This window comes from Anopheles funestus, chromosome 2RL (assembly GCF_943734845.2).
Source record: "Anopheles funestus chromosome 2RL, idAnoFuneDA-416_04, whole genome shotgun sequence".
NCBI classification, from domain to species: Eukaryota; Metazoa; Arthropoda; class Insecta; order Diptera; family Culicidae; genus Anopheles; species Anopheles funestus.
Window position 1 is genome coordinate 58,127,604 of NC_064598.1, and position 13,213 is coordinate 58,140,816.

General features: G+C 38.3%; 1 protein-coding gene across 4 annotated transcripts; it reads right to left on the reverse strand.

Annotated features, from left to right (window-relative positions):
• Positions 1-590: 590 nt before the first annotated feature.
• On the reverse strand, positions 591-8,473 carry LOC125764851 (uncharacterized). Of its 4 annotated transcripts, none has more exons than XM_049429476.1 (6): positions 8,025-8,473; positions 2,659-7,951; positions 2,103-2,454; positions 1,825-2,038; positions 1,314-1,754; positions 591-1,025 (listed from the first exon to the last, which is right to left on the reverse strand). In XM_049429476.1, exons 2-6 carry the CDS (start codon positions 7,925-7,927, stop codon positions 885-887), a joined length of 6,417 nt encoding a protein of 2,138 aa, XP_049285433.1. In that variant the 5' UTR covers positions 7,928-7,951; positions 8,025-8,473; the 3' UTR covers positions 591-884. The 4 variants fall into 4 exon arrangements, with proteins under 4 accessions (XP_049285433.1, XP_049285434.1, XP_049285435.1 ...); XM_049429477.1 differs by having other exon boundaries at positions 2,662-7,954; XM_049429478.1 differs by having other exon boundaries at positions 2,103-2,244; positions 2,659-7,954.
• Between the last annotated feature and the right edge of the window lie 4,740 nt (positions 8,474-13,213).

The window sequence follows — 13,213 nt, forward strand, 5'->3', positions numbered from 1 at the left end:
ATAAATTGTCACTACTTTGTTGGGACGGGTGGCACCTTTACCACCCGTAAATTGCCGTAACAAGTTAGTTCATTTTGTATTTCACGTATATTTGAAGAAATCGTGTTTATTTCTACGCACTATTTTTTTATGTTTCCAATGCTATTCCTTTAATAAAGATATGTTGAAAATGTTTTTTTTAACATTTTGCACAGCGCATTCTATTTATTCGAGCAAGGTAAGCTAAGCAAGCTAAGGAAGACGCGTGCGGGCCGTACTTTTGGCTCCCATGTTTTATGCTATTAAACTTGTTTCTAATGTTAAACGTACTCAATGCAGTGAAAGTCAATCCTCATCTCCATGTTATAAAAACAACATTTATGGATTTCTCTGGGCTAAGTAAAAAAAATCTGGTAGTAAAAACAGGTTGTACTTAAGTCGATATTTTTAGATATATCTATTTGATACGGAACTAGGATGACGCCCTACTGACAAAAAACTTTAATTCCGTAGTGCAGTGTAAAAATCGAAGAAATATTAAACTTCGTGACAGTTCGTAAAATTATCTTTAGCGAAGGCGTCATCAACAGTTTATTAAAATAAGCTGTATGTAAATCTTGTAGTTCTGATATTCCACTTTATTTCATGTTCAAATAATCATATACAGACATTTTTTTTGCTTCTTAAGAACGGCCAGGCCGTATCAAGACTAATTTTACCACGTAACAAGATAGTCAGTCCTTGCTATGGGGGATGGTCCGGATGGGATTTGATACTCAGTCCTGTCGTGTGGACAGGTGCTGTTTATCACTTACACTATCAGGCCGCCCCTGGATATATTTTTATGCAACTTACTAAATATTATGATAAGAAAACAGAGCTACTTATACAACTGCACACAATATCTATTTGTTTGGCTGTTTACTTATGGGTATAACTTTAAGTCGTTTAAGATTTATAGAGGTGCCAGTTTTTTGTATATCTGATGCCATTATAATCGGCTGCGAAATAACTACCCGCGGTGACTGTGACACTGAATCCAAATTCTATAAATAAAAAAGTACGAATGTTAAAAAGCAAATTTTTATGCTCAATTCAATTAAATTCAATTTTGTACGATTACACATAGCAACGTTTGTAATGTAAGAAACGTGTAGTTAAAATACATATGTTTTGTGTTGTTTTATATGTAGTTATCAATTGAAATTAACTCATTAAAAACATACTTATAGTAAACATTACAAAGTCGAGTAAAACAGGAAACGAAAGGAAATGAATTACATATATAAAACAAGCTTCAAGTTTAACTTTGTTTAAAACGTATCCTTACTCACGTTGGTTAGCTCGGCATCAGAAGATTGTATTTTAACGTACGTTGTTGGTGTTTCTTCGCCAACTGCTCTTCCTAGGACCATGGGGTTTGATGGTATATTTGGTGCTATAATGACAGCATTTCCACCCGAGTTGATGTTTTGCTGTTGTTTCTGTGATTTGTATTGCTGCTGTTGTTGTGGTTGCGGTTTTGAATGGGCTGTAGAGCATTGACCGCTCGTTGCAATCAATGCGGTAGCAGCTGGATTAATGCCACTGTTTACTCCACTGCTACTAAGCGTCCCAGAAACTATCGATTGTGGATGGGACAATTTATTTGGAGCGGTTTGAACCTTCAACAAATTATTACGAAGTAGAACAGTTTGAATTTGACCGGGTATACTGGTGCCGCTGTTTGTGCGCGTGATTTCTCTTCCGACCGTTGAAGATACGCCAGATACGGTCTGTTTAAAATTAGATATGATAGGTATGTGATTTTCACAGTTACATTCCATCACATTTTGCTATACTAACCACACTACTTGCATTTGGCTGACCCAGTACGAGACTGTTGGAGCTAGTATTTCCCGTTAACACCATAGAGCTAGATGGACCGGACTTGGTGGCGCCGCTTAAATGAGCGGTACTGACTGCAATTGCTTGATTGGCTCCGACCGATGTACTATTTGCAATTAGAACAGGTTTTCCTCCGATATGCGCTATATTTAAGCTATTTGCATTCATCAAGCTAATCAGAAGTTAAAAATCTCTTGAATAATTGTAGTAACAACAACAATATTAATAAAGCTCACCTTAAGGAAGGAGTTCCTTTAATTTTACCCGAGGTAATGTTGCGAACGCCTATAATTTTTGCATTTAAAAACTCCCCACTAACACTGACGGTGGAGGGAACAGTTGTTTTGGCATTATAAACCGAGCCTTGCTGCTGCGACGCTGAAACGGCAGGAGCAGTACCAAAAGAATTTGAATTGTGTGTGGTCGTAGTTAGCAGTTTAACTTTCGTGCCCTGCTGCATTAGTTTGGCGCTTGATGAATTTGCCACGTGACTGAGTAGCGAAGTAGTAGCGTCGGCGGATGAATTAACTTCACCTAGATTTGCTTTTTTATTTGCAACAATTATTGAACCACCAGACTGGAAACCATCTGGAAAATAATAAACAACGGTAGCCAACAGGAATCAAATATTTTCATACATACCGAGGATCATACGAAGCTAACCCAATTTAATTAATTAGGATTGAGGATCATTTAATAGGGGTCAGTTCAAAATCCCACGTGGGTCGTCCACCCCACACACCCTCCTCACTACATATGACAAGAAGTAGAAGATAATTAAAGAATGCTTACCACTTGATTCTGATGGTGAAGACATTATGGTTAAGGGAAGGTTCGTTGATCGATTTGTTGCAGACGTTGATGCGACGGATATTATGTTTCGTGTTTGCGGTAAAATTGTGTATTGCTGGGCTGCACTCGCAACGGTAGATACTCCACTACTGTTCGACGGTAAATTTGAGATAGGCTTTGAAGGGGACGAACTGGTGCCGAACTGCAGGAACTGTTGTCCGGTTTTGGTGGTACCGGCAAGCTTCAAAATTGTATTTAAACCCCCAACTGAATTGTTTACTGTGCTTCCAATACCGGGTTTTTGTAACAAGCTTTCCAGTGGAATTAGTTGACCCGTGTTGATGTTGGGATTTACAAGCAATTTGGAACCAATCTGCGAAGATGGATCCTTTCGCAAATTTTCCAACGTGTGGTGAGCTGTACTTTGCACGGACCTTGTTACTTCTGTCTTGATTACAGCTGTAGACCCTGTAGCTGTTTTAAGCACTCGCATAGTTCCGCTTTTAGTAATGGACGGAGTGACGATAGTTCCAGCATTATTCGGTACAGTAACAGCAACCGCAGTACTAGCGCTAATATTAGCAGCATTCGTCATACTGAGGCCTTCACTAGATGATGTGATTATTGTTGATGGATTCATTTTTATCATTTTCACATTAGATGCTGCTGTTTGGTTGATAACGCTCGATGCCGGAAGTACAGTGGCGTTAGAGGACCCGACAATTGTACTTATGTTACCAACAGGTCTTATTGAGGACTGGGGTTTCGAACGTGTAGGCGTTATTTTGACTATTTTTGGAGATAATGTCTTAATGGTTGTTGCACCACTCGAGTTTGGATTAATTTTGAATGCTGGAGCAGTTGCCTGATTTTCCACCAAGTAAGCTGGGCCACTTTTATACTGTTGTTTCGTATCGCCACTTTGTACCTTTGTTATGGATGATGATGATGCGCTAGCAGCAAGTAGTTGAGCTTGAGAAACTATTTGATTACCTGCTAATGATTGTTTTTGATTTTGTGAAAGCAGATTTTGAATAATTTGTCTTTGTTTAGCTGGCGTTAGCACGGACTGCTGTCCTTTAGTAAGCGTGATTGTGCTAAACAGATTAGTTGTAGGCTTTACGATACGATTAGTACCACCTGGCGTTACAGATGTCATGTTGGGCGTGCTGGTTGATTTGATTGCTACTATTGTAGGTACAGTAGTATTGCTTTCCCCGGAGGATGGTGTATTCGCTTTGCAAGAACTAACCATCATCTTTTGCGAAAAAACAGAGCCAGGAAGATTGGTTTGTATGATGGAAGCAGCAGATCCAGTGCCTTGCTTCAAGGGCGCTGGTCCAACAGAGGAACTGTAAATTGGTTTACTAATTGTAGCTGTTATTACTGCACCACCTTTCATAGTTTGCAGTGTAGTGCCTCCAGATGAACCAGTGAACGAAGCATTATTGATCGACAATTGTGTTCCTTTCGTTTGTGTAGATGACTGTGAAGATAACAATGAGGTAGTTTGTCCACAAGCCAATAATTGATTTTTTTGACCAATGTTACTGATGCCCGAATTGCTGTTCACCTGTCGGATGGACACAATCGTACCTCCTCCCACGGCAGAACCAATTTTAATAGCATCTTTAGGAGATGAAACGAAGGAATATGCCGCTGGTGTGTGCGAGGATGAAGCAGTTCCTATGGATTGTACCAGTATGGGTTTCGAGTTGGATATTCGTGAAATATCGACTACAGATTTAGCACTTGCACTAACGGATGGGGATGGAGTTGATTTCACTGATGACGACACTATTGCTGATACCAATATTTTCTTTGGCGATTTAGGATTAATGTTTGTTAACGAATCTGGCGACAAACCATCGTCCGAAGTTGAAGTTTCATTAGCAATTGCTGTACTAGTGTTGGAAACTACCGGTATATTGGCCAGAGTTAATGAAGATTTGGGAATCTGAATCGTGCGTATATTGTTTCCAACGGATGAATTTAAAGTAACAGCACTACACAATTTATTTGAAGATTTGTACAACACATTTGTACTGGGTTCTGGAGTTACTGTCTGCTGTTCTTTTACGATACATATAGGTTGTTTGGCTTGATCTGCTTGACATGGCGTATTTACGTCTGATGTTAAACCCTTTACAATGCTGGAGTGGATGTCGCTTTTTATGTCGTTACATGGTTGTTGTACATTGATGTTATCTGATGATAAAGTTAGGGGCGTCTGCTTTTTTAACAAAGACGTTGTCGATTTTCCCACCGATGTACCACACGTGCTGCTGCTGATTGGTATCTCCGCATTGATTATAGCTGTGTCGGTATTAATAGTTGGATCCATTGCAATACATCCAACCGTCGCTTGAAGGTCCTGATCCATCTTAATCATTGAACTGTTTAAAGTAAAACTCTCGACAGAAGTACCACTATCGTTCAGCAAGTCATGCTTGGCCGTGCTGGATGTTGATATACTTTCTTTGGACTGCCTTAACGGTTTTCTAACGATGGATTTTTTATGTTTAGTGAATCCTTGATACTGCATGTGCAAACGTTCAAATTCCTGCTCCGTGCGGTTTCGATGCAAATAGATCCAAATTTTGCGCTTTGCATCATACTTAACACATGGATCACGTTCGGTGTGCATCCTATCCAATGCACCGCTGACGATGGTTTGTAAGACTTGATCAGTTGCTGTTGGCGAAATGTATTGCGATGATTTTAGCAGCTCGCAAATATCTGCCCGTGTACCTTCACCGTTAGGTAGGCGGGCGGTGGCATCTCGCACTAACGTAAGGATAGTAACGAAATTTGGACGATTCGCAACTAGCATACTGTGACCACGGGCTTTTGAGATGCCTGGAGCTTGCGTATAAATTCCCTTAACTGGGCCAACCACGCTGTCGTAAGAGTGTTGCTTATACGTGAAAGCCATGTGTGGATTTTCATATCGCCGTTTTTCCTGCTCACGAAAGCTTTCTATTTCCTGGTCGGTGGCTTTCCGAACGGTCCAGTCCGTAGGGAACAGTGGTGGTGGTGTTGCTGTCGAACGTTCATTAATTGTTCCGTCATCCTCGGACAAAGTGGCGGTCTTTATCGATAGTGATGATACGGTAGATTCGTTGAATAGAGAATTATCTACCGCAATCGGTAACGACGACACGGAAGACATGGACGATGAGGGCGAATAAGACGGGGAAAAGGGAACATGTTTTGAAGCAACAGTTGTTCTGCTTCTGCATTTTGGAGAAGCAGAGACGGCTTGCATTAAAGAAGAATCATTTACAATAGAACCGCTCATACATGGTGCGTTACTAGCCGTAAGTGAATGCTGACTTGAAGGTTTGTTAATTTCTTGCTTTCTACTTTGCCAATATGCACAAAGTTGTACTAACCGGCTGTCCCCATCGCGAGATGCACCAATCCATTGCAATATATTGAGGCTTACTTTATGCTCTATATACGGAACGAAATCTTCTGGTTGGTTTACAAACTCCCCTGTCAAAAATTGTACTGCAGATTGTAGTGTGTCATTCCATTCGCCAATATTTTTATACTGCTCAAACCAAACATTACGTTCAGCTACAGGACTCTTTGTCCATGCATCCAACTTTAGTCGCAGTTCCGGCAAAGTAGATCGATGATCGGGATTCGAGCAAAACAGATCACGAACAACCGATAGGAAACAGGCATGCGTTCCATTACTAAACAAACAGTTCATAGAACTTTGTTCCGTTGAGTTTTGTTCGACATTTTCAACCATTGCATCAAATAACGATTCGTTCGATAATGGTTTCGTAGATTGCGCCGTGTTCATAATTGTTGACGTTGAAAACGTGTCAGCCGTTTCCAGCTTCGTTTCTACGATCGCATTGAAATTTCTTTTATCTTCTTTTACGGATTCATCGTTTGACATTGTGCTTTTTTCATCTGAACGAGTTGAAATAACGTTCGACACAACATTCTCATTCAAAACTGAATCAAAACAATCACTTGTTGGTTGTTCCTCTTTTACCTTAACATTTGTTGCCACACTCGGTTCCGTTTTAACTCTTTCCACATTTTGATGCTCGCCAAAGTTTCGCTCGAACGTACCTTTTGAATCGGGTTGATCTAGAGACGTTCGGTGCATTTTTAAAGATTTTTGTGACTTCACTTTTCCCTTCATTGTCGTCGAATTATCTTTTAAAGCATCCGAAATGTGCACTTTGGGTAGTGGCAATATTCTTCGATATCCGGCAGCTATTTGTGTGCGGCTAACGACATCCTTTAATTTAATATTGTCTAAATCCAGCTCAGGATGATCGGGTTCTTCCATTTTACGTTTCCTATGTTGTAGTAATAGTTTTCTGTAATGTTCCTCAGTAACAAGAAATACCTTCGGTGCATTAAATATGGTGCCGTCGAATGTGTTTCCCGCTGTACCGTTGAAACTGCCGAACGTTCCGGGACGTGGCAGAACGTTTGACTGCTCGCTAGACTGCGGACCAGTGCCTACCATCCGTCGTTGTTTTCGTGTCGTTCCGGTTGGCAAAGCATGCATACAATCTTCTTCATCGGACAGGCTCATTGGCAAACCGACTTCATCGCATATATTAATAATTTCACTTAAATAACGCTTTTTCGCAACTGCTTGATACTTTTCCATTGCGGATGACACGTTGAAATCATATTTCCACTGCCGACGACGGTCATAATTATCGGTTACTCTACCAAATGATGGTACAGCACGTCCATCATTTGAGTGCAGCTCACTGTACAAAACAGCTTCACGGGAAAGCATTACTTTCGGCGCTAAACGAGACATTCGTTGCAGTTCTACCATACGCTTATCTTTCTTCGTTAATTCGGCTAAATTGTGCTTCAATTTGGCTATATCCACTCGGAAGCTGCCGTTTGCTAGCTTGCAGCGAAAGTCATCCATCGGTTCTTTACCGAAACGCTGCAATTCTTGCGACATCAAACTGTGCACTACCTTCGTCGCCGACGGCATATCATCTTTGGCCACTGGCAGCAACTTTGCTAGCTTCTGTTGAGTGGTTTGCGGTAGTGTATCCCACAGGGTGCGAGAAAACAATTCATGAAAAATACTAACATTTTCGCATAGATCTTTCGGTAGCATAAATTTGTTGCTCAACAGGCAGCTTCTTTCCAATAGGCTCGCATTGCTCTCATCTGAATCACTGCCGGAGCTCGATTCGTACGTATTATCTGCTGCACTGTAGGTTTTCATGGATAGTTTTCTCGCCATTTCTAAATTTCTGCCCATAGCTTCCTCTCTCAGAATGTAGTGCTGCTGTGAATTGCAGAATGCATTACTGTTAAATAATCCATTTCTTTTCACCTTGCCGCTGATGAATACAAACCTTACAATCACAATTAGATTATACTTATTGAACTTTCTTAGCGATAGCGTACGTATTCTGGATAGTTGTTCTCACTAGTGCTGCGTTATATAGAATCTGATGTATGTTTCCACACAAAACACACTGTGCACTTGGTTGCTATTTTTTTCTCGTGATATATTTTACTCTGCAACCAAACATGGAAAATGTTACCGATTTCAGACGAACATACGGATTGTTTGTGAATTGTTTGACAGCATCGCTTTACAATATTTGAGGGAATGGTTGCTTAACTGGTCACTTGGTTTGACAATTAATTTCACTGAATAAGAATTTCGATCGAAATCCTGTCCATTATAATAAAAAGTTTGTTGAGACTTTTTTTTATTTAACCCAACTTAACTTACTGTTGTTGATTGTGTTCGAAACCTCAAACAAAATAATCTGGAAAAATGTGTAGAGAATTGCAAACAAAATAATAATGGAGACTACCCAATTAACCACATAAACATATGCTCTCTCGCTTTGTTGTGATTATTAGTAAGGCAGAGCGAGATGGCATGTTAATTGGGTAGGTGTGTACTTTGTTTGGCTGCAGAAGCCATTTTCAATTACAGTAAATATCCGAGTTACGCGGTTCTCGACATACGCGGATTCGGAGATACGCGGTTTTTAAAATTTGACAGAAAGAGGAGTTTATGACTTATACTTTATACTTTATCTTTTAAAGTTATATTTTATTCGTTCCTTTATAAATTTAGTTATTTGTAAATTTTTATTACATCAATAAAATAATTTTTCGTTCCATGCATAATGAATAAAATGCTATTGAAAATTATGTTTAACACATTCATCGCCGTAGATTTGTTGCATTTTTTGACACGGCGTTGAACGTGGTTTTTTATTTCACCTAACAACGGCCAGGCCGTATATCTTAAATCGTTGAACGTGTTAAATATGATTAAATAACGGTCTGTTTTGTGTTTTTAAAAAATACTTTTTCTTCTTGCGCACACATTGGATCCCTGAATAGGAGGTATAAACTACATGTCATCCAGTATTCGAGATACGCGGATTTTCGAGATACACGGATTTCTCTGGAACGCATCATCCGCGTATCTCGTGTAATTTACTGTATCATTTATGACAGCACGGATTAACGCACTGACGCAAAGCTATCGGAACAAATTCAAATGTTGGCGGATTTCTATTCATACTGAACAAAATGTCATACAAACAAGCATGAACAAAATTAATACGTTATAGGTACGCACAATAAAATACAGATGATAAGCAATTACTTTAATTTTAATTTAGCAATTAATTACGGGGCGGCCCGGTGGTGCATGTGATAAACGGCACCGGTGCACACGGCAGGATCGGGTTCAAATCCCATCCAGACCGTTCCCCCGTAGCAAGAACTGACTATCCGGCTACGAGGTAAAAATAAGTCTAGTAAGCCAGAAATGGCCGGCGTGACCTGTAAGGTCGTTAAGCCAAGAAGAAGAAGCAATTACTGATCTAAGAACTGTTGCATGTAGATTAATTTATATTTGGTACATAATGCCCCAACTATGTTAGCTTCATGCTTATCTGTTTTTATTTTGTTTTTACTAGCTTTAGTTTGTTGAGATGAATATATGTGGCACATTATTACATACATAACTTTTTCGATATAATCAGCAACTATATAGTGGCGCTTATTGCACGTCATAACTGACTGAAAGTGAAGATAAATTTTATGCTCTGAATGAATTTTATAATTTAAAAAAATCAAACAAATACAAATTTCTATTCACTCTAATGTCCCAAATAGCCAAATTATCTTAAGCAGCTAATTTGAGCACGCTAAAGATCGCTTCTCTAATACGACTTTTGCAGTAGATAAACAGCTTCAAAGTTCGCCGTACTTTTAACCGACCCTTAAGCAGCCTGAACGTCAAAACGTAAAAGAAAGTTTTTATGCAAGTTAAATTTTCAAGCAAGATTATAATATTATTATTATTTATATTATTAAAATTATAAAAAACAAAATGAAATGTGAAAAAATGACTCATTTCTGCTTGGAGTTGCATTTGTACATTCTCCATACATCAGTCATAATCACAATATTTTCTTTGGATGTCGAAAGATGCCGTTTAACATCGTTGAAACTGTGGACGCTTGAGGGCATAAGGAACTGTTAGCAGTTAGCAGTCAAGGCAAAACTGATCATTTGAGGTAAAATAAACGACACAAGAAACGTTTACATTAACGCACAGAAGACGACAGCACTTTCATTTGATCGCGTTTACGTTAAATTTCCACCGATTTTTTATACTTTGTGAATACATTGTATTATTAAATTCCACTTCGTCGTTTTGCGATGTCGACATTTGACAGATTAGCGATGGGATTGTAAACAAAATGCCATCAAGTACCGTGTGCTTCTTGTGGAACCTTGTAGTTCCATTGCGAACCACTAACCGTCCAATAACAAGCCCCATAGTTCTATCGAGTACCGTGTGCTTCTTGTGGAACCTTATAGTTCCAAAGCGAACCATTAACCGACCAGTAATAAGCTCCATAGTTCCATCCAGTACGGTGTGCAGTTTAAACAACCCCTAGGTTCGGGCAAGGTTCGTTTTTTCGTTAAGCAGCCTACAAGCAGCGTTATGGTTGCAATTTTATTAATTTGGCTACTTGGGGTGTGTTTGATATTTAATTATTTGGTTAGAATGACACTTCATACTGATTATATCATTTTCAATTGAGTTTAATTATAAATATCTACGATTAACTTTGATAAAAAATTAGGTTTTGCCACTGAAAACAAATATTTAAAACATACTGATAGAAACAGTTAATATTTTAATTTATTGTTATATTTATTATAATTGGGATGGGGAAAAAATAAAATGCATTGAATGGCAGTAAAACAGAACATTGTTATTGTTAGCTGTACTAAAAAGAGCTCGCACATGCGCAACTCATTATGTATGATCTGTTCTAAATGTTGGCCCAACCATCTCCCACTCAGAAATGATTCAACAATACCACATGGCATGTTGCCTTGCGAACTAGTGTTTAGTGTCGGTGATTAATTAGTATCCATTTATTATTGACCAACCATCGAAAAGCATCGTTGAAGAATCAGTCACCGATTACGAATGGCGCGTGTTGTGTTCATTTAGTTAACTTGAGGTAAGAAACAATCATTAGGATACGTTTTGTATTTTCCGGAACTACATTAAGTAGCTCAGCAAAAGGGAGCTCTATTTTTAACCGGTAACAATATGTATGCAAGTACTGTGGGAAAAGTGCTGTGGAAGTCAGCGGCAGTGTGTTTCGATTAACCCGGGCCCACCAGTGAGTGAGGCAATGAAAGTTAAAGTGTTCAGCGCTTGCGCGGTTTTTTAACAACAGGAAGAAACGCGCGATTTTTGATATTTCTACAAGTGTGATATTACGGGGATTAACTAGGAAGTTAGCCTAGTTTGAGTTTCATAAAAAGAAGTTAAAATAGTGTTAATAATGCGAACGATATCAAAAACAGAAGTGAGCCAACATTAAACGGAAACAACTTGTACATATCGATCGAATGGTAAGTTTGTCTCAACACAAGATACATGAATGCCAGCAAAAAAAACGATAAATTCCGAATGACTAACGCGAGAAAAGCACTTTCCTATACTTTTCTTTGCTAGTGCTTCATTAAAACTGTAACTTTCTTATGGTTGATGGTTGTAGATATTTGTAAGTTTTTATTCTGGCAATATGCATAATATCGAATCGGGTTTATTTTGTTCGCATGCAAAGGTCATGTTCTGTGAATGGTCTCCTTGTGCACGATTTTATTTATACGTCTGCATATGCTTTCTAAATTAATTGCGCGTACTATATGGTATGTCTAAAAACCGCACAGCATAGAATGAAAACTGTAAAGAATATGTTGCAACATAAGGCATAATATTGAATCATGTAGGTATTTAGTATTTCACAACTCGCCATTGCATCTCGGCATATAGAGATGATTGATGTATAACATTTACCAGGACATTTGTATAAAAATGTCATATAATGAAAAGGTCATTTATTGCATAAAAAACACCACAAACCAATTAAAAGCGGCCCAGCCGATCTGCAACCGTCTGGAATCTGCCGAAATCCTACGACATTTTTCCACGTTTGTCATATTTTAAAATAATGATGTTAACTGAAACAACTTTGACTTTTGATATCTCCATTGAAACTAAACCTAAATCATTATCCAAAATCCAATCATTAGCGTTTGACCCAAATTGGAATATTCATTCACATTTTAACTAGGTACACTATTATTTATTTGAACAAAACTAAAATTGTTTACAATGCAAAGAGTTTTTCTTAAAGGTCGAGTAGCTGTGTATATGAGTGTGTGTGGTGTTTAAAAGTCACAAATACCATGAGTTTATTACAAGCTAACACATTTTTCACTACAGAATAAACCGTCTTCTGTCCTATAATGTCTCACTCAAAAATAGGAAACCGGCTTCTGTTTTTTTTTCGATATGGCTGGTTGGTCGATTGCGGAATTTTTGCTTGATATTTATTGTAACAGCAGACAGGACAATAGATATTGCAGTAGCGATAGATGATAGATGAGATATCAATATGTCACAAAAAAACCCACTACCGGAACGCGTTTAAAGTATTCAAAATCAATCATTAAGAATCATCTTTTTGAAATGGTGCAATATAAAGTTTAAATTTTGTGTTCAGAAGATTTAGTTCACTATTAGTACTCTCACGTGTTCACGGATATGATGAAATTAACACATGTTTTACTTTCCATTACAAGTCAAATGTTTGGTTTTTGTCTGGACTACACCTACGCTCTGAATACAATTCTAACTGAGGTTCAACCAAAAAAAGCAACATATTTTAAACTGCTGAAAATTCTAAAATTTTAAATACAACAGTTTGGTTGTCGGCGCTATTAGCGGCATAACTTCTTCTATAATCGTTATAACATGGGTTTAATTTTGGATGCACTGTAAGCGCTAAGAAAATTGAACGTTAACGAAGCTTATGTTTAACGAATAATGTGCATGATCTGATATTACTAAAAAAAAAAATCGATCATATTTATCCGCGTGTAACGTTTTAGGCAATATTTACGTTGAAGAATAGCCAATAAATTAACATCTATTTAGCCAATACATTGCTCTATTTTCAACAAGCGGGAATGA